The sequence below is a fragment of the Apus apus genome, chromosome 1, assembly GCF_020740795.1.
Source record: "Apus apus isolate bApuApu2 chromosome 1, bApuApu2.pri.cur, whole genome shotgun sequence".
Taxonomy (NCBI): Eukaryota; Metazoa; Chordata; class Aves; order Apodiformes; family Apodidae; genus Apus; species Apus apus.
In genome coordinates this window covers 78,752,214-78,779,919 of record NC_067282.1, presented here as the reverse complement: position 1 = coordinate 78,779,919, position 27,706 = coordinate 78,752,214, and the positions used below count along the sequence as shown (strand labels likewise).

General features: G+C 37.5%; 1 protein-coding gene across 3 annotated transcripts in view; it reads left to right on the top strand.

Moving 5' to 3' along the window:
* Positions 1 to 27,426, top strand: part of PROS1 (protein S) — a 35,592-nt gene extending 8,166 nt beyond the window's left edge. For 2 of the 3 annotated variants that reach the window (XM_051608560.1, XM_051608563.1), the window contains exons 5-15: positions 2,503 to 2,625; positions 2,757 to 2,879; positions 4,734 to 4,859; positions 11,962 to 12,083; positions 14,479 to 14,597; positions 16,704 to 16,893; positions 17,889 to 18,056; positions 19,125 to 19,293; positions 20,896 to 21,044; positions 21,872 to 22,085; positions 24,985 to 27,426. In XM_051608560.1, coding sequence (XP_051464520.1) covers positions 2,503 to 2,625; positions 2,757 to 2,879; positions 4,734 to 4,859; positions 11,962 to 12,083; positions 14,479 to 14,597; positions 16,704 to 16,893; positions 17,889 to 18,056; positions 19,125 to 19,293; positions 20,896 to 21,044; positions 21,872 to 22,085; positions 24,985 to 25,130 — 1,649 coding nt within the window. In that variant the 3' untranslated portion in view covers positions 25,131 to 27,426. The remainder of the gene's footprint in view (positions 1 to 2,502; positions 2,626 to 2,756; positions 2,880 to 4,733; positions 4,860 to 11,961; positions 12,084 to 14,478; positions 14,598 to 16,703; positions 16,894 to 17,888; positions 18,057 to 19,124; positions 19,294 to 20,895; positions 21,045 to 21,871; positions 22,086 to 24,984) is intronic. The other variant, XM_051608562.1, reaches the window with a different exon arrangement.
* The last annotated feature ends 280 nt before the right edge of the window (positions 27,427 to 27,706 follow it).

Genomic DNA, 27,706 nt, shown 5'->3' with positions numbered 1-27,706 from the left:
AACAAACATTTTCACAGGAATAGAAGGCCCTTTTTTATACCTTTCTAATACAAACAGGTATCTAAGATACCTAGTCCCTAGATCTAAGTCCTTAAATATCTGTATCCCGTAAATCTGCATACTTAATTGCTTTTGAAGAACACTTAAAAATCCCTGCATTTACATCTGTCCAAGCTCACCATGACACATCTCACGGTTACCAAAGCCTCTTGAGTGGCAGAGGCTACAGGTGGCACAATCCAGTTCCCACCATCTACTCTTTCTATTGCAGGCTGAGTACGTCTTCTAATGTTTAGTTGTTGTCACAAACATTTATCAGAAAAACATTGCTGGGTTGTAGGTCAGAAGGTGCCCTAAATTGGGAAAAGAGGAGCACCAGGTGCACTTTTGGAGAAAATGGCTGATACATTACTGTTCCTGCTGAGACATCGTAATCATTCATCTGTGGACATAACCACTTTGTCCAGCTATTCCTATCCATCCTGTTTTGTCTTTTTCCTCTCGTGTATTTCACCAGTTCTTTCTTCATTCATTGGTTTTCTGAATTTTCCCTTTATATCCTTAAATCACCTCATTCCTCTACTTTTTTCACACTGCCAACCCAGACTTCTCTCAATTCGGAGTCTCACAAGCCATCCCAGCCTTTTGCTCAGAAACATTTAACTTTCCTACAAATGCAGAAAATTATAATAATAGGGAGTTCTAGGACTTATATTTGGAAACTGCTGTGAAGGATCCAAACATAACCCATTCTTTTTATTTCTTCTGTGCTGCTTCTTCTGTCAGTGTTCATCTGCAACTGGAGTAATTTGGTCTGCAATACGAATATTACATGAAATGCTGTGCCTGTTCTATATATGCTGTATAATTTTGGAGTTTGGCTTGGGTTTTGGATTTACTTGCAGCAGAATTTAATTATAGGTAGATGTAATTGGAAAATATACTATTACAGAATTTGTTAAGCTTTCTTAGTCACAGAAAGCTAAGCTTTCTATGGGGCTCAGTTCTTTAGTTTGTTTGGGTGAAATATGAAACATCTAAGAAATCCAGTGAGGCCTTAGGTACAGAATCATAGCAAGTTTTGGTTTTCAGGAACATTGCCTTTCATTCAACTTTTTTTAATCTAAACATAGAATCATAGAATGTCTTGAGTTGGAAAGGACCTATAAAAGTCATCTAGTCCAACCCCCTACAGTTAGCAGGGACATCTCCAACTCGACTGGATTTCTCAGAGCCCCATCAAGCCTGACCTTGAATGTCTCCAGGGATGGGGCCTCCACCACCTCTCTAGGCAACCTGTTCCAGTGATCCACCACCCTCATAGTAAAGAATCTGTTTTCCCAATGTCCAACCTAAATCTACCCTTCTCTAACTTGGAACCATTACCCCTTGACCTATCTTTACCTGCCCTTGTGAACAGGTCTTCCCCAGCCACCTTATAGGCCCCTTTGAGATATTGGAACGTTGCTATAAGGTCCCCCCTGGAGTCTTCTCCAGGCTGAACAATCCCAACTCTCTCAGCCTGTCTTTATAGGAGAGGTGCTCTAGCACCTCTTTTCATTCTACTACCTATTCTTTTATGACTATTTAAAAAAATATTTTGTTGTTTTTTTAAATAAAAGCATGCTTCTGAATGACATTCCAGAGCTTTACAAGAACATAACTTTAAAGTAGAAACACATTGTAATATTTGGAGACTTGCAGAAAAATAAACCATAAAGCTACCAGCATAATTAGAAGACAGAGGATGGTGCCTTATGTAGTATGTGGGCATATAATTATGAGAAAAGCTAAAATAACCTTATGTATTTTGGTTAGAACAAAAAGGCAGTGAATTCCATGTTCTCTGCCCCAATCTTTATATTTAAAGTTTTGCTTTTTGATGTCTGGCCAGCATGTATGAAGTCCTCAATAGCTCTTCACCTTCCAAATTTGTCATTGAAACAAATATTTGTAAAAGGTGACAGTATTAGACACTGATGTATCTAGTCTACCCACAGGACCCGGACAGCCAAGGCAAGCTGAGGTATTAGTTTCTCATTAAATGTGACCCTCCTTTAACAGAAAAAAATGATCACTTTACTCCTGAATTCTTGGTATTCTTCAAACTTTGATATTTCTTGTGAAATTTGTGGTAATATGATGGGACACAGCACTGCTAATTAGAAGGTGAAATACATCCTTAAAATGTAATTAAAATAGTATCAAGCCTGTTTGGTCATCTCTTGCTGGGGTTAACCTGGGTTAGTGAGTAATTTCTTTTCTAGTTGTTTTCTTTCTGACAAAGTACTCATGGCTTTGTTTTTTTCTCAGTCACTAGTAAATTCTTGGTGACAAAATTAATAGCAAGATGGTTGTAGGGTACTTGATGTTATGCATCAAGCCTTTTCCTTCTTAATTAGAGGTGAACTATACCTGTGGGAAGAGAATAAGAAAGACTAAACTGATTCTTGAGAGAAATAAGCCCAAATAACAAGTATTTCCAATGCTTCTATCCCACAGAAATTTCAAACCAGTGTAGCCCACTGCCATGCCATAAAGATGGATATAAAGATTGCATAGATGGACAAGCCAGATACACATGCATCTGTAAACCAGGATGGCAAGGAGAGAAATGTGAAGAAGGTATAGTCTCTAATGTCATTACGATGTTAGTTCTTGGGAACACAATTATAGCTCTACTGGTTTTGAATAGTATAAGACCTTTACGTACACCCACCTGAGCAATGATTTTTTTAATTTTGTTTTCCTTCTAGATATAAATGAATGTGAAGATTTCAATGGAGGTTGTAGCCAACGCTGTTCTAATTTACCTGGAAGCTACCGTTGTTTATGTGAAGATGGCTACTTCATGCATTCAAATAAATGGGATTGTGGAGGTAGGAGGGCAGGCATCATTATAGGGCAGTACATTGCCTGTTGACTAGAGAGGAAAGAATAGTAGTTCCATAAATGCTGTAAGTCAGCAGAAGATTGGGTAGCCTCTGAAGATGCAGTCGTGCTTCAACTTGGCTACTCATTCCACATGCAGCCTTACTCCATTGCAAGCTTTTGTGCAGCTGTATAGTGAACCAGATCAAGGAACTGAGTGGAGCTTGAAACCAATTCAGGAAAAAAAAGAGAAAAAAAAAACAAAAGAAAAGAAAAAGAAGTATGGAAGAGACTAAGTATTAGATTCTGCTTCCTTGCTAGAGCTCTGTAAAGCTTCTTTTGGTTTCACATACCCTTTAAGCATGCTGAAACAAGAATCTAGAATGGCTCAACTAGCTTTGTTACCATGGAAATCATGTTTGGTGATCACTGGTTTAGGCTGAATCACTCCTAATTCGTGATGTTGCTCTTATGGGAGTTTGAAGTTAGAATGGTTTCTTTTCCAATTATGATTCTATGATTAATGAATCTGAAATTGCTCTTAATGGAAAGTCTCTTACTCACCCAGTATAATTTTTTTCTGTACATACTTGTGTCTTTTGTTATTCGCCATGACCTGATTCATTCTGTTCATGACCTCATGACCATGTTCTGAAACCAGCTAGAATGTTTCTTCCAGATAACTTGAAGCAATGTGTTGAGGATTAGCATAATTACCAATTCTTACTGCATGGTTAGAAAAAAATACAACCTCATTCCATTTCAGTGTCATATATTTTATTACTGGACTATTCTAACAGTTTTGGATAATGTCAAATACTATAAGAGACCAGACTTGAGGGCCGTCTCCTGCTGTCACTTCCTTTAGTCTGTTGTTTGGGTTTTTTTGTTAATGAATAATTTCCAAAGATATTCAAGAAGAAAAGAAGATTGCTGTTTTGTCAAAAAGGACAAGAAGATAAGTTGTTTAGAATCTCTGTAACTCTTAAAAAGATACTGGAAGAGTTGGTTAAAAAAAATCATCAAATATAAAAATACTAATAATACACCTTAGTACCTAGAGTACTAGTTTAGTCATTGGATAAATGGATTTAAGTGCTTGATTACATCCAACTACCAAATTATACAGCTAGGAAATTGCAGTGCATGCGGTAACTGTAGAAAAGGCCAAATTCATGACAGCTTTGACTTAAAAAAATATTTTGGGAGTCCTAGTGAGAACTGAAGTACTACCAGAGATTTGGTATTTTCCTGTCTACTAGATGTTTAGTGAGGTTGATATTATACACTGTCTTCAGTTGTCAAATTTGCATTTTGAAAATTACATTGAAAAATTGGAAAAAACACAGAAGATGGACACTGAAATAGTTTGAGGTATGATGAGACAGTGAGAGACTTGAGCATCTGTCATCATAGCCAATTAAAAGATGATTGTGACATAAATTGACTGTAGCATGTAAGAAACACTGATAGGATTATCTCTTGTCTTTCTGGATGTCTTTTTCTAAGGTAAAATTTTATTATGCAGTCTGGTTTAGCTTATAGGGAGTCGGGCAGACTGTTTTCTCTCTCTGCCTTCCTGGAGATGCATCCCATTTCCTGTTACCTGCAGAACACATGAAGGAATGAGAAAGGTAGGCAGACAGAGAATTCATCTTTTGCTGAGGGCGTGCAGAAGTGCCTTTTAGAGACCTCTGGAAGTCTTTATGGCTATAGCTATAGCCTGCTATGAAAGCATGGTAAACCTAACAAGAAGGACCCAGTTTGCCAGCCTCACTCAGTTTGCACAGTTTTGGATAGAGTTAGGAAAATATTGTATGCAAGAGTGTGACTTATTTTTAAGAACTTGTTTGTTTTTTCAGATATAAATGAATGTGTGTTACATCCAAACATCTGTGGGACAGCTATCTGTAAAAACACCTTGGGGAAATACAATTGTGAATGTGCAGAGGGCTACACATATAATTCAACTTCCAAGAACTGTGAAGGTAGGTCTTCCCCTCCCCTAACCCCATTTTCTCTCTCTTTTGTCTTTCCTGCTTGCTTGTTTGTTTTTTGGGTTGTTTTTTTTTTAATTGACTGCTATATGGAACTTCAGCAACTCATCTAGTCGTTGTATTTAGTAATCTCCATGGTGTTTCTTACAGTATGACTCAACTGTTAGTTCTTTCAGAGGTTCAGTGAGGCTGTTATATGTAGTGCATAGAGTTCCAGTGACTTACTCCCAGACATTGGAGGGTTCTACAGTATACTCCCATGTCCCGCTGTATGCCAGATGACTTTCGCAGTTCAGGGGAGCACTCCTGTCCCACTGTAGAGAGGACTTTCTGTCCAAGCTCTCAAACCAGGTGGCATGTTTCTTTCAGATAACTTGGAACAATGTGTTGAGGATCTGGGCATTAATAGAGTGTCTTGTACCTTGTTTTTAAGCATCATAAAAATTATCAGGAATATATTTTATGTCAATCAGTTTCTATATACCCCTAACTCAAAAAAGTTATAGTAAAAGCAATTAAAAGTACTTATTTGGCAGTTCCAATCTAGGCAAGGCAGGAAGTTTTCAAAGAGATAAACCAGAAATAAAAGCCATGCTTAATCAAGTTGTCTCAAAAACCTAAAAAGCTTGTCTTTATCCATCTGATAGGCTGTTTGTAGGTGCTTATTTAGTCCTTACGGCCAGCAACTCAGTCTCTGTCCTTTATACATCCTTAAATCTGAGTTATTGGAACGAGCTTTTTACTGGGGTAGTGGAATTCAATTTAAAAGGACATTCAAGTATCTAATTCCTCCTTGGGGTATCTAGTTATTCTAGAAATTAACAGTGTTAGAGTGAACTGAGCTCCCTTCGAGACTGGAAAGGATGGCATGACAGTTGTATAAAAGGTTTTGTATAAATACCCCCATTTTAAATAAAAATGTTCTTAAATAACCAGAAAAGGAGCTATCAGAAAAGGAGCTGCACTAATATAATCTTTCCTCAGGAGTATTCTTTTATGAAATTAAAAGCTAGAAGAAAGAATTTCAAAACTAAGTTCTGAAACAATTATATCAAAGTTGAAAAGTACTGATAGCTAGCAGTAAAGCAGCAAGAAGCCATTCATACACAGACCATCATAAAATACCTTTTCCAGTATTGAAAGTATTTGCACAATTGTCCTAGAAGGTATTTTACTTCTCTCTACTTTTTCGAGTTTCTGTTTAGTACACACATCAGAAATGAAATTTCAAATGTAGAGGAGATGTATAAGCTCTTGGAGTTTTACTATGAAGAGGAATTTTTTACATTGACAGTTTAAGAAATAATACATCAGTGACTGATTTTTATTTCAAATGCTTCTTTTATGTTATTGTTCAAAAGGACACAGAAGTGGCTTCTTGCTGGCTATGAATCATTTGTTCTGTCTTTTCATGCAGCTTTCTTGTGACAAAACTTTGCGCAGTGGTAATGACTGTATATTCAGATGTCTGGACTTTGTGCAGTTACTATGGGATTAAAACATTACTGACAATTTTGTGTCCATGTGTGCACTGAAATGAGAAAAACTTCACAAATTAATCTGTTTCTCACAGATACAGGGGTTGCATCAAATTGAATTTAAGTTTTATTTTTCTTCTGAAACGTGGATTCCAGAAGGTTGCAAGATGAGGATGTTAAAATGAGCAAAGTATTACCTCCTAGAAGGAGGATTATGCTGCTAAGCTTTCAGACCTTGTTGTAACCACATTAAATGAGTCACCAAATCCTATCTAAGGACAGGATTGTGCAGACTGATGGGAATGTAGCCTTACAGAAATACTAAATGACATCAGCTTTTCATTGTCCTATTGCATGTAGGTGGCCAAATTCAGTTATGCTTATTAGAAAAATCAAGTTTACATACATTTCTGCACAGCTCTCTCTGTGATGACAGATACAGTTAAAGTGGAACAGAAGAGGGTTTGAGGGGTTATTTTTCCACCCATTCATAGGAGAATGTTGCTACAATGTCTCCTGAAAGGTGGGGATGAAGAACTGTAAGTGGAAGATACAGTCCAGTCTTTCAAAGAATCACAGAATCACAGAATCCTAGGGGTTGGAAGGGACCTTGAAAGATCACCTAGTCCAACCCCCCTGCCAGAGCAGGGTCACCTAGAGCACATCACACAGGAACGTGTCCAGGTGGGTTTTGAATGTCTCCAGCGAAGGAGACTCCACAACCTCTCTGGGCAGCCTGTTCCAGGGCTCTGTCACTCTCACAGGAAAGAAGTTTTTTCTGATGTTTAAGTGGAACCTCCTATGTTCCAGTTTGCACCCATTGCCCCTTGTCCTATCACTGGTCATCACTGAAAAAAGCTTGGCTCCATCCTTCTGACACTCACCCTTTACATATTTGTAAATATGTAATATCTTTGTTTCATAAAAGCCATGCAATTGTAGATACAGAATTTTATTATCTTCTGCTCACCACCTTTGCAATTTCAAACACCTTGCCAAAGAAGAGGGGTAGTGGAAATTACTAAGTATGCTTATTGTACTAGAGGAGACAAACCAAGCTGAACCCATATTTTAAAGAATGACCTGAGTTTCGGCATGTCTTTCCCCATATTCTTTCTTCTCTGAACAGGAAGCTTCTCTTAAAGAAGTGACTGAGCCCCTTAATCAAACAGCACAGAGTATGTCTGTATATCAGGTATTAGTCCCTCCCTAGCACATACTCTGAAAATTTGAGACAAGTAATAAGGGTTTCCCCTTCCCACATGAGTTAACACACAGAAAACCCTGCCTACCCAAACCTGTGCTCTGGGGAAATCTCTGTCTTTCCCTAGCATTATATAGAGTACCTCCCTTCTAGGACGTGGTATGCAGCTTCTTCATGGCTTATTTTATCATATATTAGCAACTTATCCAAAGCAAGCTGTTTTAGCCTTCTATTGAAAGCAGCTGTATAAACCCAGGATGCTGCTCAGCTTCATGGGTTTGTGCATGTAGCTTCTGCTGACTATTTTGCAATGTGGAGCTGATGTTGGGGACATCTGTGAAGAAGCATTTGAAATAACTCAAACACACAAAGATGCTGACTACAACTTGTAGTTGAGATAAGTGTATAATTATGGCATAAAATATTAAAACAAACCTTAAAAAACAACTTTGTCCCCTCCAGCCTGTGCATGTTAGCATTTCTGTAGCAAGACAATTAGTTATGTGTAGGGAGATCCTGCCAATTGGATTGATCAGGGATTCCAGAACGTCTGGTGAGGAAGGAGACTTCATACCTATCCAGGAAGTTTGCCTCTACACCCTGAAGGGAGACCTTACACTTGAGCAGTAGGTTTAGTTTGTGTAATGGAAATTTTACACCCTGGCAAGATCGGTACAAGACTTGACTAACTATTTTAATATTAGAAATATTAGAAATTAATCTGTCAACCTGTGTGATAAACTTTTGTAATAACTTGGTAAGTCTCTGTCTGCAGGCCACAGGCCTGAGGAGTGTGTTCAAAATTAACTGCTGCTTTCAGGGAATTCAGCACTCAGATTTATTCTAGTGGTACTTGTTAACCAGGGCTTGTAGTTTTACTTTTGTACTGCTAGATGTTTAAGTACTGGAAGAAGTATGGGATCTTTCACAGAAAATGCCTCCTAAAGTATCTATACAGTCATGCTCCTCTGGGAAGAGCATGGAAAGAGAGGTGCTTTTTGGAGTCTGTCTATTCCAGTCACTCTTGGGAGGTGTTAATTTTTTAAATTTCCTTTCCTATCTCTACAGTGAAGCAGGGTATGGGATTGCTTTGTTTTTCGGGTTTTGATTGTTTTTTTTTTTTCTTGTCCTTTTCAAATCAAAAAATGATCATAACCAGAATTAATTTTTTATTACTGTTGTTTCCCTAAGCCAGGCGGGATAGGAAAGGACACAGAAAGTGTTCTTCTCACCCATTGAATTGCTACATTTTGGATTTTTTCAGTGCCTCATTTGCATGTTTGCTAGGATGCAAAAACAACAGTGACAAAAGCAGCTTCACGTTGTAACACATTGTCTTGTAGACGTCAGATTACCAGTCACCAGAAATTATTAGAAAAGTACTTTCACAGCAAAACCCCTTTCACCAAGCTGAGCTTGCAGCCTACTGAGTTAGGCAACTCCCATTAAGACCATAAACAATTTAATGATTTCTAAATGGAAAGGAGTACACATGCCAAAGTATTAAGAGGTGGTCTAGTTGTAGCTGGAGGAAATAAAGGGGTCAATCAGTTGCAAATGTGCATCAGCAAAAAATTTTCTTAACAACTGACCAAATCCTACCATGTGATTAACGTGCAAGCATTATCTCCAAAGCATATGAAAAGAAGTTTGAATAAAACTCCAAAGTAAACACAGATATTTCAACCCACCCTTGCATCTTTCTCCCCTAAAAAGTACTACAGGTGACAGAGGCAAAAAAGGATTAAATAGAAGTGAGACCATTAGTAGAGGCTTGGTAATTTACAGTTGCAGTAGTCTGCATATGAGCACATATATGTATACATGCAGAGTAACACTTTTTAATAGGACAGCTTTCTAAAATCTGAGCAAAGAACTCAATCAACACTGGCAAATACTCACCTCTGAAGGGACTGTAATTGTGACAAAGTCACAATTTAATTTACCTGCTTATTATTTAAAATTAATTCAAGTTAAGAGGATGCAACAAAGAAAACATCTGCAAAATGTCAGATCAAATTGAAGTGTTATCCAGTACTGCATTTTTATATTAAAAATTCCTTTTAATCACTTAACTGACATTTTGGAGGGATGAAGCATTTAAAGGAGCAGAGAGAAGCAGAAGAATCTCCTGTATAATCTTTTCTGCAGCTAGGTACCTAATACCAGTTAGAACTAGAACAATGCAAAAAGACAGTCATCAACTCTCTGCTTGTATTTTAGGAACTGTCTTCCAATAGTATCAAACCTTTCCCCAGAACAGGAAAACATGCTGGCAACGTTTTCTGGTCAAAGGCTTGAGGTCTTCCATGAGTTTTTATTGGGCAGTTTATCCTCGGAGTACCCTCCTGGGACAGGCAGTGTAACTGCGTACAGACCAGTCAATTTGAGCTCACTGTTTATAGAATTAATGTGACAGTAATGCAAGGTTCCCATTGGGAACCTTGTTTCTTCTCTCACTCCCCTTCAGGGGAGAGAGCTTCTTCTGGTGAAATGGAAGCAAGGAGCTGGTGGAGCTGGCTGTAGAGTGCTAACGCCATGATGAATTCTGCACAGCTTGAATATACTACAGATTTCTGTATTGTATCTTGTACTTTTCAGTAGAATGCCCAAGACACTTTGTAGGCTTCTAGCATGCAGTGCAAACTTTCTTAAACTTGCTAAGGCAGCTCAAAATGGCATTAAAATTCTTTCCAAAAAGAAGTGGAAGAAAATCTCACTGTTTTCTTCCATCAGACTGCTACACAGCAGGAAATGGGTCTCAGCTTGGAAGAGCAGAAGTAAGCAATCTTTCTGGAGCTCATAGAAGTGACTTGGAAGGGTCCTCAAGTACTTCGTGCTAAGAGCAAACATGAAAGGTGGTATCACATAGAGCGGCCTAAATAAAAAGCCATCTGTCTTCTGAAGATCAGAGAGTAAAATGGAAGATGAGTGGAAGAGGGTAGAAACTGCTCAGACACCAGCAACAGACTGTACATTAATCCTGTAGGTTATGTAGCCACATGTCAGATTGCAACATAAACAGGAAAACTGACACAGCATGTGACTAGATCTTGAGCAGAACTCTAGTTCTGGCTGTATTAGCTGCAGTATGGAACCATATAGATTTTTCTTCTGATAAGATCACATATAAGGAAGTGAAAGCCTGAGCACAGACTCCTTGCAGTGATGACTTATGGCAAAGGTGAGGAAGAGAAGGCATTTTAGTAATAGGGAACTCTTCAGCCACACATGACACCAGTTTCCTCAACCTGGTCATGAACTGTTGACCATTTAAATAATGTAGAAACTTCTAGCACTTGGTGGTAAAGCAAGTTGGCCATTAACCGCAGCAGAGGTAGAAATCAGAATAGCATCCACAAGCTGTTAAACATAGTATCCCATTTTAGAATGAGATTATGCATGCTCACTACAAAGCAACAGTTTTTCCAATAAAGTTTTGAGTTTATTTTTCTTTTCTTGTTTGGTTTTTGGTTGGTTGGTTGGTTTGGTTTTGAGTTTTGTTTGGTTTGTTTTCTTTTCCTCTAGCCTCCCCCAGGCAACAGGGGAAAAAAATATTTTAATCTTAAGAAAAAAAACAACCCTGGTAGTATAAAACAGATTTTTTAACATACATTTGGACAAATAGTTTATTCCCACTAGAAGGCCATTTGTTTCAAAAGTATTGCAGTTTCTTTAATCTTGAGGCCCAAAATCACCCTCATTAAAGTCTCTTATTCAAGAGAGATATTGTTTGTTTCTATATTAGAAATGTAACATTGGCCTTTCACACAGCCTTTCATTTTGAAGTTATTTATTATGTACAGCCTGCTGAATAGAAAATCACGTTTCTTTAGTTTGTTTATTCTCAGCTCAAATCAGATTGGTCTCCATAAATAGATGCTCTCTGAAATTCAGTTATTTGTGAGATCGTTGTAGGATGTTTTAAAAGCTATTTTGCCCAGAGACTATTTTGGTTTTATGTCAATAAAGCACGTCCTTTCTCCACATGCTTGTCATAGATACTCTTTAAGTTCTCATGACATCTTCTAGGAAAAGGAAGAGATCTGACCCAGAATGGCATTTCTACCATAAATGGTAATGATCTATTGAGATCTCTTTCACTAATTCAGCCACCTTATAGCTCAGCTTCTTACTGCTTAACAAAAAAGACCAAATTTTCCTCAGCTCTGCACACAAGGCTTCTATCAGAGTACTAGGTCTCACATACCCCGTAGGTAATTCTGAATTGTATATTTTATATAGGAGACATGAAATAGCATTAGTTTAGCTTGGCATCAGTCACCTATTGGATTAATGTTATGCCAGAAAACCCATCTTGTCCATTTTCCCATTAATTTATTGTCTTAGTTTTCTGTCTTTGCCATGAATAATCTAAATAAATCTTTCTGTATACTTCCATTTGTCCTAGATATTGATGAATGTGCTGAAAATGTTTGTGCTCAACTCTGTGTAAACTCTCCAGGAAGTTACAGCTGCTACTGTGATGGCAAGAAAGGGTTCAAGCTCTCTAAGGACATGAAGAACTGTGAGGTAAAACTGCACTATGTAAAATTCCATACAGAAAATCAAAATTGGATATTTATTGATGACAGGATAAATTAAATTATGAAAAATGGGAAGTTGAGAACTGATTCAAAGTTGCTGAGAAAGTGCTGGAGACTCTTTGAGTTGAGGTTTGGCTCACAAAGCAGACCCAGTTGGGATTTAGATGCCATTCAGCTCATGCATGCTCATTTATAGGAGTCCTGTCAAGACAAGCTTGCCTTAGCCAGTTGTCTTTATTCCTTGCTACTTCCACCTAAGTCCCAGCTTTCTCCTATCAAACCAATAATTCCTGTTCAGCTTGCTCAGAGTCAGAATAGTCCATTTGTCCATATGTTCCCGGGTTTTCCTTCAACTGCGCAAGAATTTTCACTCACCTTTTCAGAATTACTTTATGCTTTGCCTGTTTGGCTTGAAAAACATGGATTGTTTTTCACAGTTCTCATCTGCTGCAGCCTGAGAAAAAGCACTTGCCAATTGAAGAAAATCTTGCAGCCAATATTGGCCATTCTTGACTGGTTTGAAAAGTTAAGCTTCTTAGCAGAAGGTTTGAAACTCTGGAGAATCCCAGTTCAAGGATTTTCTTGTGAGTGGTCCTCTGTATACTTTGAAGGGTTGAGGCAGGCTGGAACCTGTTATGCTAAGTGAGCTTAGATAACTGCCAACAAAAAACACCTCTGACAGTATAACAATATTGGGCTTAAAGTCTAGGAACAAGATTTGACAAGTTCTAGCATGTATTCAAATTGTTTGTGCTTTCTGAAATTTAATTTCAGAACAACACTTTCAGTCATTGCATTTCATTTTCATGAAAAGTTATTAACTCTCTATCTGGAAGTTAGTTTCAGGGCTTCTAATTGGTAAAAAATAGTTTAATCAGCTGAAAATACGTACAATCTGAAGACTAGTTACACTAGCGGGCATAAAATCAGGTCGTTATAAAGTTCAGGAGGGACACTTACAGATTTAATGAAATGGATGCATCGTGAATACAGAAGTCAGAGTTTGGGAGCTGCATTAACTTTAACAAAGTACAGCATGTGAGGACGGCAGAAGAGCCCTTCACACCTATTCTTGATCCTTCTCTTCTGTAGGACTACCATCCTGGCATCATATAGAAGACATTCAAGGGGTGTTTTGAGGGACAACATTAGGTCAAAGAGACTTTTAGGCTCCTGTTAGTCAATGAAACAGGTGCTCTAAATGGTATTGTGGAGGACTTCCCACCTCTCTCCACATGCAGAGCCTAATTCTCTGTACCTAAAAGAAATCTGAGTGTGTTACTCTTGAAGAAAAACTGTAGATATTGATTATAACATCATCATTCAGAACACAAAGAAGTAAACAATGCCTTAGAATGGATACCTGATGTTTGTTTACTGAATGTTCTACTAGTTTAAGATTATGCCACACAGGAAATAGACATTATTTCTGGATGTAAACATATTTGTTTCAGATTTCAAGTAGATGAATACCTAAGAGAACAAGCACCATTTCCCCCCCATCATTGGAAGTGCAGTTGGCAGACTGTGATTGCTCACACTGACTGGGGTTAAAGCATTAGAATTCATCCCAGGTTTACATACTGTTGTAGGCCTTCCTGTTGTCACAAATACTTTGAACTTCTTTGACAGTTTTCCTGATGATGTAGTCTTAAGATCCTCATATCCCCACTAACAGTTCTCAGAAATATTAATTCAGTGTAATTTCAGCAGGGATTGCGGTGCTTATTTCATTGACATTCCTTTTCAAAGCTTAAGGAACAGCCATATAGAAACATTTTCTATTAATCAGTTATTTAATCCAATTGTAAATTGTTACTTTTTATTCCAGGTAAATTATTCTAGTAGTACTAGAGATTGTCCAGCTATGACTTGACATAAATATTAATAAAGAAAATAAAACGTGATTTATTTATGTTTAAATTAAATCTTCTCAAGGCACAGCTGTGGCCCTGTTCCCTTCTAACATCCAATCAGGTTTAGATTCCAGACAACATTAATAATGGAGCCTGACAGGACCCTAGTACATGTGGGCCACAGTTCCCTAGTGAAAGGAAGGTGCCTGGTGGAAGATTTGAATTCTTAATTTGAATATTGAATGTTTAAATATCAGTTGCAATCCACCAGAACTGTATTTTAACTGGAATTATCCTGTAACAGTTTCAATGATGGACATTTCAAACAAAATAAAAAAAACACCCCTTCATTTTTACATAGGTATTCAAGTTTAAAAAAAGCAAAAACCGTGCAAAAATCCCAGAGATAATCCATTGATTTAAAAAATAAATAAATAAAAGACAGACTAACAGCCAAGTATAGGAGTTGCTTCCTGAACTATCACGATGCATTAACAACTTTTTTTTTTCCTTCACCATTTGCAGTCTATTACTGAGTGTATCCCACTACACCTTGAAAAGAATCATGAACTGCTTTATCTGGCAGAGCAATTTATAGGAATTCCCGTTCTGTATTTAAAGTTCAAATTGCCAAATGTCACAAGGTAAGCATTTGCTATTGATGCAAGTATGCATTGAAATTATGGACATTTGTTTCCATTAATTTCCTGAGGGTTTAGAAAAAGTGCTTTGCATGAATAAGTTGCATCACTGTCTCCCCACTGGTTAAGACCCCTTTGTATGGAGAAGGAATTAAATCGGGTTCCTACATATACCAGCACTGAGAGGGAGCTGGAGTAATTTGAAAGTGCACACGTGAGGGTATCATGTCTCTTGTCAGTTTACAGCATTTCTTATTGGTGGTACCGTTATCCTTGAGCAGCCACATCAGTATGGACAGCAACTCACTTATACAGCAAAACTTAAAGGTCAGCAAGTTTCTTCCAGATAGCTCAGAAGCAGTTGGGAGGCAGTAGCAGCTGTGTCTCAGTCAGGAAACAGTGCACACCTAGGGCAAGACATACACCATTGGCATTCAGATTTGATCATATCTATTGTCTAAGAGAGTTGGAGTCTTCCAGTCATTACAGTCCTGGTTACCTGTGCTGTTCTAGGGAGAGGTGTGTGGACTGGGAGAAAGTGTTCAATGAAATTCAAACTTGAATGGACAAAAAAGGAAAAGGACTGAGGTCTGTAAGTTGAATAGTCAGCAGATCCCATTGGTTTGTGGACAAGAGAGCAAAAAGATTGGTGCTTCCTCATCACAGAAGCTTATTCTGAAGAAGAGGGGCTGGAAAAGATTTGAACTGGTGATACAGGTACAATAAGGCATTTAGAATTCTCAACATAAAATTCAGATATTATACCAAAATAGTAACTGTACATTTACAGTTATATATGGGAGTAGCTGGCATTTGGATGTTGGTGCTACTTCACCTCTGCTCTGGGTAGAAGCTGCCAGATGCTACTCATGTACTGCTGAGAAACAAAAGCAGGCCAATGCTTCCCCCTACACCCCATGTTTCCTTTCACGGGGTGTTCCAAGGACACTAACAGAGCACAGTACCTTCTCTAGAGAGCCATCTGTATGATTTCCTTTACACCTGTCAGAACAATAGATAATGGTAAAGACCCCTTTACCACTCTTGGACATCTTCACTGCAGCAGCCAAAATTGCAGAATTCCTTGACTTACTTACTGACCAAACAACTTGAGGTTAACAGCAACAGCAGCTGTTGAGCTGATAATCCCCAGAGGCTTATAGGACATAAAGCTTTTTCCTCTCCCCGTATTCCAAGCTGCTCAGGCAATAACACTCTCCTGGAAGACCTTTCTAAGCTGATAAATGTTTGAAGCTATCTTAGTAATCTCTGTGTAAATACACAATGATTTTTCTGTGGGCCTGCATGAGAGACAATGACATCTAGTGGACAAAGAACAAAACAGAGTGAAAGCAACTTGAGTTACTAAATTACCACTCCCTTATTTGTTTCTTCTGTTGTCTTCAGCAAATCCTAACTTCCAAATGCTTTGTTTTCTCCTTTCATCCTTAATCTATTTTATCCAGACCAAAATTTCTAAGAGTTATGGACTGGTTTTTACTACACTTAAGCTCTCCCTCTTCCACTGTGCAGATACTGTGATGTAAACCGTAATTTTGCTACACATTCAACCAACTGCTAATCTCCAGACAACAAATCCTCAAATTAGAGCGACATACAAAAGGTAGCAGTAACCAAAGCAAATTACTAGGTTATAATTACTGTAGGACAACAATTTGCAACCCTGTTGCACATAATAGATCATGTATTTTTTCTGCATCACATCTCCACAAAATGAAACAGGAATGTTACATCTATTTCTTACTCACATGAGTGTGATATCCTTCCCATGCAAAAGTCATAGCAGATTTGAGAACTGAATGAAGACTCTTTCAAATCCCAGCTAAGAGCATTAATCTTGAAACTTTTCACTGGATTCAGATGAACAAGGCTTACATTTTGAAACTTTTCACTGGATTCAGATGAACAAGGCTTACATTAGATTCTCCTATTGACTAATTGTGTGCAAATATCACAACTTCTCAAATACGGAGTTACCAAAAGGTTAGTATCTATGAATATTTTTTTATCTTGTTAATGAGTTATCCTAGATTATACGGTATTTCACGTTTCCTGTCTTCTTCTTAAGATTCTTTCTTTACAACTCAGATTTACAGCAGAATTTGATTTCCGGACATACGATGCAGAGGGAGTTATACTATATGCAGAATCCCTTGACAATACAGCATGGATCTTGCTTGCTCTTCGAGATGGGAAGATTGAAATTCAATTCAAGAATGAATTTGGAACTAAAGTCACAAGTGGAGGCAAAGCCATTAATGATGGACTGTGGCATATAGTAAGCTGGGTTTTCCTCTCCCCTTTCCTTCCTTTAACCCACTACAGGAGCATTCTGTCTTGATAAGTAAAATAGGGAGAAGCTAAGCAGCTGTTAAAAAGGCTTAAAATAATGCCCTCAAATCTCAGATTTAAAAATCAAACAAGAAATGCACAAGAATGCCTTTCATCTGAGAAGTTGTGGCATCTTTTTACAATTGAGAAGAAGTAATTACCACTAGCTGGCAACATAGGAAATACTGTTTGTAATCATGAAAAAGGAAGCAGCAGTATATTTAAAAGTGTGATTGAATGGTCAAGTGTGTAGTTACTAGATACTTTGTCTAGAGAACAAGTTTTATATTTGCTAGACCAGAAATCCAGCTTGTTCTTTAAGCTTGCATACTTAAGAGGAAAGGCCTTGCTCACTTACACCATCTATAAATCACACCAAATTACTAACATCAATTAGATTTTGTTTGTTTCTAAAGTGGGGAAAAAGAAGCTAGGATTCTGCACAAACCTCCTGTTTCAGTTCAGTACAACTTCCTTGAGATTAAAAATCTACTTTGATGCCTAATAACAGTGGGAGCACATGTTCAACCTGTTTTGTCTATGTCTCATCTGAAGATTCAATGCTCTGTAGCAGGTTGCAGTGACATGGAGAACTGTATTCCAAATGTGGATTGCATACAGAGCAATTGTAGAGATCTGCTTCTTGCAAACTCTATAATGCATAAAGCAAATTAACCAGCTGCATGGTTTTTCCCAGGCGTAGGATGGAGGTGGAATGGAAATTCATCCTCCTGTGGGTGTCCATGGGTATGCACAGTTGTTGTGATTTAAGTTTAAATATTCTGTAAATATTGACGGCATTAAAACTACTGCATTAAATATCTGCAAGTTAGGTATTTCAAGAAACATTAGTAAATCTTCATACAGGTACATGTAATTAGTATTTAAAATAGTTAACATAGTTGTTTATGTATATATGTGATACTTTGTATTTCATTCTAGATATCAGTTGAAGAACTAGAACACAGCATCAGTGTAAAAATAGCTAAGGAAGCCGTGATGAGCATTAACAGCCCAGGAACTCTTTTTAAGCAATCACAAGGTTTCTTGGAAACTAAAGTGTACATTGCAGGATTACCTCGCAAAGTGGGCAACACTCTTGTTAAACAGGTAACTAAAATAATAAGAGTAGTATTGATTAATACCATTCCATTATTTGTTGGTTTTGTATTGTTTACTTAGTAGTCACAGAGTAAGGAAGAGTGGCATGGAACTGATTTAGAAAATGAAAATAAAGTTATTAAACCACTGTTTTGAAAATAAACATGCATGAGTCTGTCTTCAGTCAAGTTTAAGTTATGAACATAACTTTTTATAAACACAGCACTTACAGTCTAATATTAATTTCAGAATTCTGTAGCCTGCTTCCTAACATATCTTTAAGATTCCCTAAATAATGAAAGACCATTTCAGAGTGATTCATATTTCTGGTTCTAGCTTTTGTTAGGTATACTCTGAATAGGAATGGAGTTCACTGGGCAGGCAGCACAGTGAGCTTTCATTTTTACTAGGTTTTGTAATAGTCCAGGTGGGAAAAGGCCCTGATTCTTTCAGTTTCCATCCTTGATAGCTCTGTCTTATGCTGGAGATGGGTACAGTCAAATTGTTGCGACTGTCTGCTTCTCAGTTCAGGAGCCCTCAAACTGACAGTTGGTATAAACAGAGAGGCAGAAAGTAACTGTACAGTCGAGGCAGCACCCTTATTTTTATTAAAAAAAAAAAAAAAAGGCAATTTCTGCTCAAAAGTGAAGAGACAACAAATATGATGCAATACAACAATATCCTCTCAATAGAAAGTAATTCCAGAAATTTCTTTGTACTTTGGTACAAGGAGAAAATGAAACCTTGAACAAGGAACAGTGCTAATGATCAGTATCTTTCAGCTGCAGAAAAGCTGTTGTGATCTAAAGGACAGTGCAAGATTTAAAAATTGAAGCAATCTCTTTTGTACAGATCACTAGCATCAAAATGGGAAATGTTAATAAATCAGAAAAACCTTTTGAGGGTTGAAGTACTAAAAGCTTGCCATTTGTTTTCTCCCACCACCAGCACCATAGCCTATAGCATTGATAAAGCTTTTACTACCCAGAAATAAGTTAATATGTAAAGTAATGCCTTATTATTGATATTTTTAAAACAACTGTGAATGCAACACCTAGTGCTGTTATTCTTTTACAGATAAACCCTCGGCTAGATGGATGCATTCGTGCCTGGAACCTGATGAATCAGGGCCATTCAGGTGTAAAAGAAGTTATTCAAGAAAAGGAAAGCAAACACTGTTTAGTATCAGTGGGAAGAGGGTCCTTCTACCCTGGCACTGGAATGGCAAAGTTTCAGATAAACTACAGTAAGTATTTTTCTGTCTATTACTATATTTTTTGCTGGACCAATGATGGAGCCAATTGTTGAAAGAAACACACAGTTATACACTACCGTATCCAGCAATGATTCCTGTAGCTTCTGTTAGAGATTTTCTTGAATGAAAATTCTGATCCCATTGGTGTCACCCATATAATATTCAAAGTGCTTTAGGTTAGGAAGCATATTCTTTACTTGCAAAGGGTAAGCAGTGTTGAACACTAACTTTCCAGAGATCTAATTCTCTCCCATTTATCACTGAGGAAAGTTATCATTCTACTGGCAGAAAAAGAAGATTGGGAATGGAGAAAATGATCACTGATAGTTTTGTCTATGCAATTCTGCATCCTGTCCAGAGGTTTTAGGTGTATCTCTTGCTCCTTCCTGAACCCAGAACTTTCTTGCCTGACCTGCCCTAATTTCAAATTTTCCAATCCATGATCTCCTTGTGCACACTTCAGAGACCAGCAAGAGACATCTCAAGTGCCATGCCAAATCCTCTTGTCATTATACTCTTCCCCATCCTTAATGTTATGCTATGCTTCAGTGCTGCTCTAATCCGCAGTCCTTTTCATCCCAGGACTTGCTATTCTTTCCCAGGCCTTTTCTTTATGTTCCCTAGCACATGTAAAATTATTTCTCCAGCTTTTTATATTCTACGCTTCCTGCCAACTTGTATCAGGGCTTCCCTATGTCACTCACCTTTCCTCCCATTCATCCACTAAAACCATGCTGCCATGACCCCTCCTGAGCTTTGTGTTTAGGGCTATTGTCATGACTTTGCCCTCTCTCCTTTCTGTTCTTACTCCCCACACCCCCCAGATGTTGCCCACACCTACTGCTGCTCTTCTGCTGTTACTGCTACTTCTGCTTCTGCTGTTACAGCCCACTGTCTCCCAGCTCACTTAGTTTTGTGTAGAAATATAACCTCACCTCATGTTCTACGATTTCTGCTTCCTGAAGAAATAACTAGAAATCGAGAAACTAGTAGATTTGACTGGAAGAGATACTGGAATAAAAGATACAAGAATGACAAATATCTCTTTAAATAGTAAATTTTCTATTGGCTTCACTATGAACACATCATATGAAATTATATTTGCATCATCTGCACCTTTACATACCTGTGCGTTCCCATTTTAATAGGGGAACTGCTTTGGACTGTAAAAGTGTATGAGAACTGCCAGTTTTCTACTCAGTGGCAACAATTTAGGAGTAAATTGCTTTTTCAGGTTCAATATTTAACTGACTGCTAATGAATGTGGCACCTCTTCCACATTAGAATGAAGAAAGCAGCAAAGGAAAAAATAATAATTAAAGAAAATAATAAAAAAGAAGTTCAATAAGCACAGCACATTAGGGAAAATTTTTGTGTGTTTTGTTTTGGTGGGGTTTCTTTGGTTGTTTTTTAGACTTACTTTTTTAGACTTCTTTCTAAAAGTTTCAAATTTCGCTTGTTTTTTTTCTGGAGATTAGTAATGGTTTTTTTCCACAGTGAGAGCAGATTAAATACTAATTTTTGACACCATATTAATTTTTCATTAACAGGAATGGATGGATTTATTAATTTCAATTATTCTTTTTAAAACAGATAATCTTGACAGTGCTGAAGATTGGCTAATAAATGTGACTATGACTATTCGCCCATCCACAGACACTGGTGTTATGTTTGCCTTGGTTTCTAATGAAACAGTGCCTCTTGCTTTGTCCATAATGGACTCTAACTCCTCTGACTCACAGGTGATCTTATAATTATCTTAGGAGCTGTTACGCATATAAGTCACACCTCTTGTTTTTGTCTCACTTAACTTATTACTCCATTTGTGAAAAATCAAACTAAAAAACCCACTTCTTTGCATATACTCACACTTGTTTGCAGTGGAGCTGGTAGGCTGAATTAATATTTTGAAAAGCACTTAGATTATATAGTGAGAAATGTACAGAAAAAATACTACTATTAAGGATTGCTACAGCAGTGTCTAAGCACTAAGCACTCTTCTGTCAAGTACTATCCACTCCATCGTGTCTTCTTTAACTTTTCCTTCCAAAAGCACAAAGCAGAAAGGGGATTATGACAGAAGTAGAATGATGATATTATAGTAATGGTATAATGATAATTTCCAGATATTTTTGTCCTTAAAATTCCATTTACATCTGTTTACATCAAGCATACCAAGATAGAGCATGATTATACATGGTGGCTAATCCATGCTTCTGCCATAAATACGATCATATAGGGAACACTTGGTTACTTTTGAAACTGTAGCAGTACTCTTTTTGCCTTTAAGAGAAAAAGGATTTCATCTCAGAATCATAGCCAAAAATATTTTTTAAAGTAAACTTTCTCACTTAAACAATTTAAGAATAAAAATAATTAACATTTATCAAGAAGGTTATGTTTATACATCAGCTTTAGTAACTTTTCCAACTTCAGGTACAATTTTTAAAATTTGGCTCTAACATTTCCTTTTCTTCTACTTCCAAATATAAAATGCATCATAACTAAGTATCATTGTATGTTAAAGTTATCTGTGATGTCTTTTGTGACCTACCATTCTTCCATTTAGAAAATCATTGTGACCATTGGAAACATCATTGTTGCACATCTGGAATCAAAGAAGTTATGTACACCCAGAAAAGTGCTGGTTGGACTTCTAGTAACCAAACAGCAACTTGAGCTGTCAGTTGATTCACACACAGACAGAAGCAATTCAGAGCAACTCTCTGTCCTGCATCAAGCAATGATGACAAATGTTGTTACCTACTTGGGCGGCCTGCCAGGTGAATTATATTTCTTTTCATTAATTTTATTATTTGTACAAGCCTGATTATATTGAGCCTTATCCAAGCTAGCAAAAACCTACAGCTCTACCGAAAGAAACAAGTATTTTCCCAAAGTGCTTCTTGTTTCATCCAATCGATTCACCTTTTGAGGGAGCCTGCTTTTAAACAGCAGCATTATTAGGCCCATTAAAAGGCATCAGTCTCTAGAAGTTTGAATTTGGAAAATGGGAGGAGTGAGCATAGCATATTTCTGAAGTGCCACCAGCCGGCACCATTTAGGAACTGCATCAAGCACATAAGAAAACCAGGCATTTTAAAGTAAACGGTTAGACATGCAGAAGAAGGCAGGAATATGGTTTCACCAATTAAGCAATTAAACAAACTGTGGCCAGTGGATGACTGGCAATCTTTACGAGACAGAAAATGTGTTGAAACAGCAAATACTTTGTTTAAAGACATCTGCAAGTGTATCCCCAGCCTTAAGACGTACAAGCATTGTTTTGTACACAAGGTGTACACATTCTTATTAAATAGTTTGACTTCAGGGTGTATCATGAGGAAAAAATAGCATGGCCACACATGAAGATTTTTCAAAACCTTAATCTTGAAAACTGGTAGGGGAACAGTTTTCCTATTGGCAGGACTTTTCTGTATCCTCTCTTAAAGGTATTTTAGGGAGAGTAAGTCACAATTCCTGAAGAAATCTGAGAAGTTTGACCAACACAGTCTTGAAGTGACACCCACTTTCCATGCAGGCTGTAGCATCATAGCACTGCCCCAGATACAGCTGGTCTTTAGCTGTGGTGTGTTTCTTCTGTACGAGACAGGGGTGCACAGATGTAGAAAGAGGGGAGGAACTCTGCATCCTTTGGAGATGGTCTCTTTAAGCATTTCTTCCAAAATAGCATATACAGGAAAAGTTGGAATTATGGTTCTACCCTCCAGGCTTGCCTGTCAAAATAGAAGCCAGGTGTTCAGGGCTGCACTGCAGGTACTGCAGCCTGTGTCTGAAATTACAGTTGCCTCAGCATCCATGACCCTAAGTTGGTATTTACTTGTTCTCTGCAAGTCTTCATACGCTGTTAATCAGAGATGTAACATAATTTAGGCACCAAATATGACAATTTACCCTACAATTTTTTTTTTTTAATGGATATGCAATATCTGGGAAACCAGATAATGAGGTGAGTTAAATTCAAGTTGAATGCGTAGAATGAGAAGAATGCACTAATGGTGTAGTACCTTCACATACCATAATAGGCAAGCATCAGCATTTCCGTAATACTAGTTCCCTTTTAAAAGAAAGGAGATTAAGTCAATATTTACTTAGTAGAGGTGAGTCAGTAGGTTAACTGAGACATTGTAACTTAACTAAGATTCTGATCATTTCTTAGACCTCTTTGTCTTCATGATATTTAAGGGATTCTTTCCTACTACATTGCCAGCCACAAAATTGGCACCCTAAGAGCTAATACCTTGACTTCAGTTATGCATCCCAAATAGATAAGCAGTGTTAAATTACTTGCTGCTCCCTGAAGGTGCAATCTCTGTTTCAAAAGGTATCTTCAGCATTCAAATTAACAGAAAAACAGTTTGTACTTGGAATTCTCAAAAAAGCAACAAAACCCCCACGTTATCCAAAGGAGCCTCTTTCACAACATCCCCTGTTACCAAAGAGAGAAACTAAGAGGAAAACTAATTTAGGTTTCCATATACAGCCAGTTTGGCTACACTGATTCATTTACTTATTCTGACTCACCTCTGAAAAATCTTTGTGATTACTGAGTAGTATAAAAAGGTAGGTAAGGACCCCCATACTGAGCCTACAGTGCAGAGAGCTGTATAGTTAAAGGCACCTAACAAAAATATGCATTTCATGAAGACCAGAAGTCCTAATTTTTATACACATTCCTTCAAACTAGTAACAGCATTGGGAGTATGCTGCTTGTTAATTAATTCAACACAACCAGTGCAGGCTAAATGAGACTTGTTCAATTCTATGACAGCAGTGTTATCTCTGGAGCAGAAGGGCATAATTCTACAGGACTGTTTATGCAGTGCCTCAGTTTACAGCAAAATAAAATTACAAGGAGGCAGCATTTCTTGTTCTCCAGACCATCAAGTCTTTTTTCTAGGAGCAACAAGGTGATAAACATCTGAAAAAAAAAAATTCAATGCTCTTAAGATCGGTTTCTAGGCATCCTCTACTAGTTGCTTGAAGGTACTTGGATCACCTTATGCCTGCCTTGTAAGAATATAGTTGTACTCTAAGACCTCAGAGTAATGCCTGCTTGATTTTTGGCTTAACATACTGCTTCCTGGAAGCATATCCATGATCTGATGTTGCCATAACCCAAAAAATACCTACATAAGCAACAAAGCAAGTAAGTCTTTTACAGAGAATTGACTTGGAAGAAGCCATAAGGAAGCAGTAAAATGTGTGGAGTTCCCAGGGGTCTCCTATCTGAGAACTTGCAGTTTTTAATCCAGAGTACCTTTCTGGCAGAAGTAAGATGGTTCTTTCTGTGACCTCTAAACCCATGAACATCTGTTTATAGGTCAGGACAAGAACAGTGGACTCCAGGAAAAAAACTATCAGTTCACAGTTGTTAATACAGGAAAGGCTACTATGAAAACCATTCACACAGTTAGGTTTTTGGATGGGAGGAGATGTCTAATGAATATTTCAAGTTTTACTGACCTTTCTTAGCTTTCCTGACTTTACTACAATCTTAAAGAAAAGGGAGAAAAACAAATATTTCCTGCCAATTTGCTCTTTTCTCCCATGGATGACTAATGGTTGGGGAATGGAGTATTACCCATGTTTTTGCTAATCTGAAAAATACCTAAGAATTTGCATGACTTGGCCTAATAAATTGAATGTGTTTCTGTGCAGATGTTCCTCTGGGTGCTACGTTAGTAACTGCTTTTTATAATGGCTGCATGGAGGTGAAGGTCAACAACAGACAGCTGGACCTGGATGAAGCCATTTCTAAACACAATGACATTAGATCTCACTCATGCCCACTGATTATGCAGTAGCTATTCCATTCTTAATTTAACATTTTTATTTCAGATACATGTTGTGTCATTAGTCTCATGCCGTAGTGAAGTCTATATTATTTTATTCAAGATGTGCCAGGAAAATACTCAACAGCATGTTTTTCCTCCCTTTTATATACAATGGAGGGGGGGGAAATGCCCTCTCTTTTCAGCTATAAAGAGACAATCAAGATAAAAATTCTGTAAAATATTATTTTATTACTATCAGTGATAGATCTTAAAGCTAGATTTATATTCCATGCTCATGCTATGCCCATGATATACTTAGTCTGGAGAGCAGGCTCAGGAAGCTCTGTTTATAACCAATTTTACTTCTTATTTTCCATATATCAGCATAAAGCTACAAGTTGCAAATTTTGATAAGGTATTCAAAACAAAACAATTCTCATTAAACTTTCCCAAGTGTTACATATGAAAATAAATCTCTACAGGTTTTAGATGTGCTTTTGGTAAAGGAAAAAATACTCTGGAATTCAGAGCCCAAGCTCTCTGTGAAAATGTTTACAAGTTATATCAGTATTGGGAAAGCAACTTCAAAACTCAACTTTTTTTTATGTAACTCAGCTTCTGAAGGTAGCCCTTGTTACAGTTTTTGTACCAGCTTTAATTCTTCTATCTTAGGAACCCAGCTTTAGACTTCTAACAAGTGTTGTGGATCAGGTCAGGTAATTTACTTTCAAAGTGGGTTAAAATATACCCCAGGCGCTTATGGAAAGCAGAAGAGATGGCATGAAGGAAGGAGCTCCGGGATTCATCAGAAGGACATCAAAACTGGAATTTTCTAAGTAAAGCTGAGGAATGGCAGCAAATGTTTCTTCCATTCCTGACAAATCTAGCACTCTTCAATAAGAGCACCCTCTCATGGTCCATCATATTCCTTTTATTTAGGTCCACCTTGCATTCACAGAGCCCCTGAAGAGATGTATTTATGAGGCCTGTGTTTCTGATGTGCTTGAAAGCCTAAATTTTGCTTGTAACATCAGAATGTAAATCCATATTCTGCTCAGCCAACTTTAATGGATCAGGTAATTTGAAAAGTATTGTTTTCCTCAGATGTGCTTATTTTGAGCATTTCTAATATTTCTTTAATATCATTGGAGTGTTCTTTCTATTTCCAATCTCATTTTCACACAACCAGAAGCCTCCCTGTGCAGCCCACCTAGTGGTTCTGTTAACCCCAAACCAAATAAATAGCAAGAGAATTGCTGTAAGCAATGAATGGATGCTCTCATCCATCAGGCAGAGAGACATTTATCTGCAAGAATTCTTGACCTAAGGTTTGCTTTCTTCACTTGAGACTTTGAAGTGGAAATGTATGTACTAAAGGATGGATCGTGACAATACTGATTTTGAGGATTGCCTTTCTCCAGAGATATTCCTGGTGGCATTAGTGAAGTTTCTTTCATTGTTGAGTACTAGCTTTAGAATGTCAGTATTGCAGAATCTGAGCCCATTTTTTGAACATTATTGGTTTGTCTGAGTAAACTTTTCTTCCCACTTACATCATGTAATACAGGATTTGTCCTGACTTTCACACCAGGCAGCCTCAGTGCAGTCTCTGAATCTGTCCAGCACTGGTTCATAGGTAGCTACTTATCAGCAGGAATACTGTACGGCTGACACCCAGGTGCTCATTGCCAGTGAACAACTAGTTCACTTTTCTAGGATGGCATGTAAAAAAAGTTTTGACTTCTTCAGATGCTGTGGAAGGGAAGTAACTGCAGGAAAGCATCCCCTCCTGCTCTCCTCCCATCCTAATGCACACATACTTAATTTGGGCCCAAGCTGAATATTAATTTGACTAAAATAAGCAGGATTTCCTTGCAAGACAGAGCCAAACTGGGACTTCTGACATCAAATACATGTGTGATTACTTCATTTAATAGCATTCTCAGCACCCACTGAATTTTGGCAAGCCCTTGAGTCAGCCTCTTTGCCTTGTAAAACAAATGCAGAAATTATTAGATAAGGAACACAAAGTACCAGCAATACTATAAATACTTATGTTGGCCTGTGTGAACAGGAGAAGAAAAGGCTTGTTTTGGGGGTTTTTGTTAGGTTTTTTGCTTAAGTGTAATAAACAGTATATAGGTGAAATTAAGTGATTTTTGTTTTCTTTGATTTTCCCACAAAAACACTGTTCCTTTTTGGTTCTATGGAGTAAATTTTTAGAGTATTTTAGTTATAATGAAACTTCTGCACTTTTTTTTTTTTATGATGTAAAAGTGCCTCCCTATTGTAAAAATTAAATAAAGCAAGTTTCTTTAAAGTTGTATTTACATATCTTTGTTCATTGTCACTGTACAGGACTTGTTCTAATGGTCAAATGGCTTACTCATGAGATTGTGGTCATCTTCAGCATCAAAGAGCATTGGTTATCTAAATAGGCATCCATATACTCTAGATATTCTTTAAGTTTAATACTGATTTAATATTTAATATTGCCTGAGGAAATTAAGCTTTGCTTAAAACTACATTTGGAAGAAATTAGATCACTGAAAGTTAGTGATTCCTATCTCTTCTCCTTTATCAGATGTATTTCATTGTATTGTATG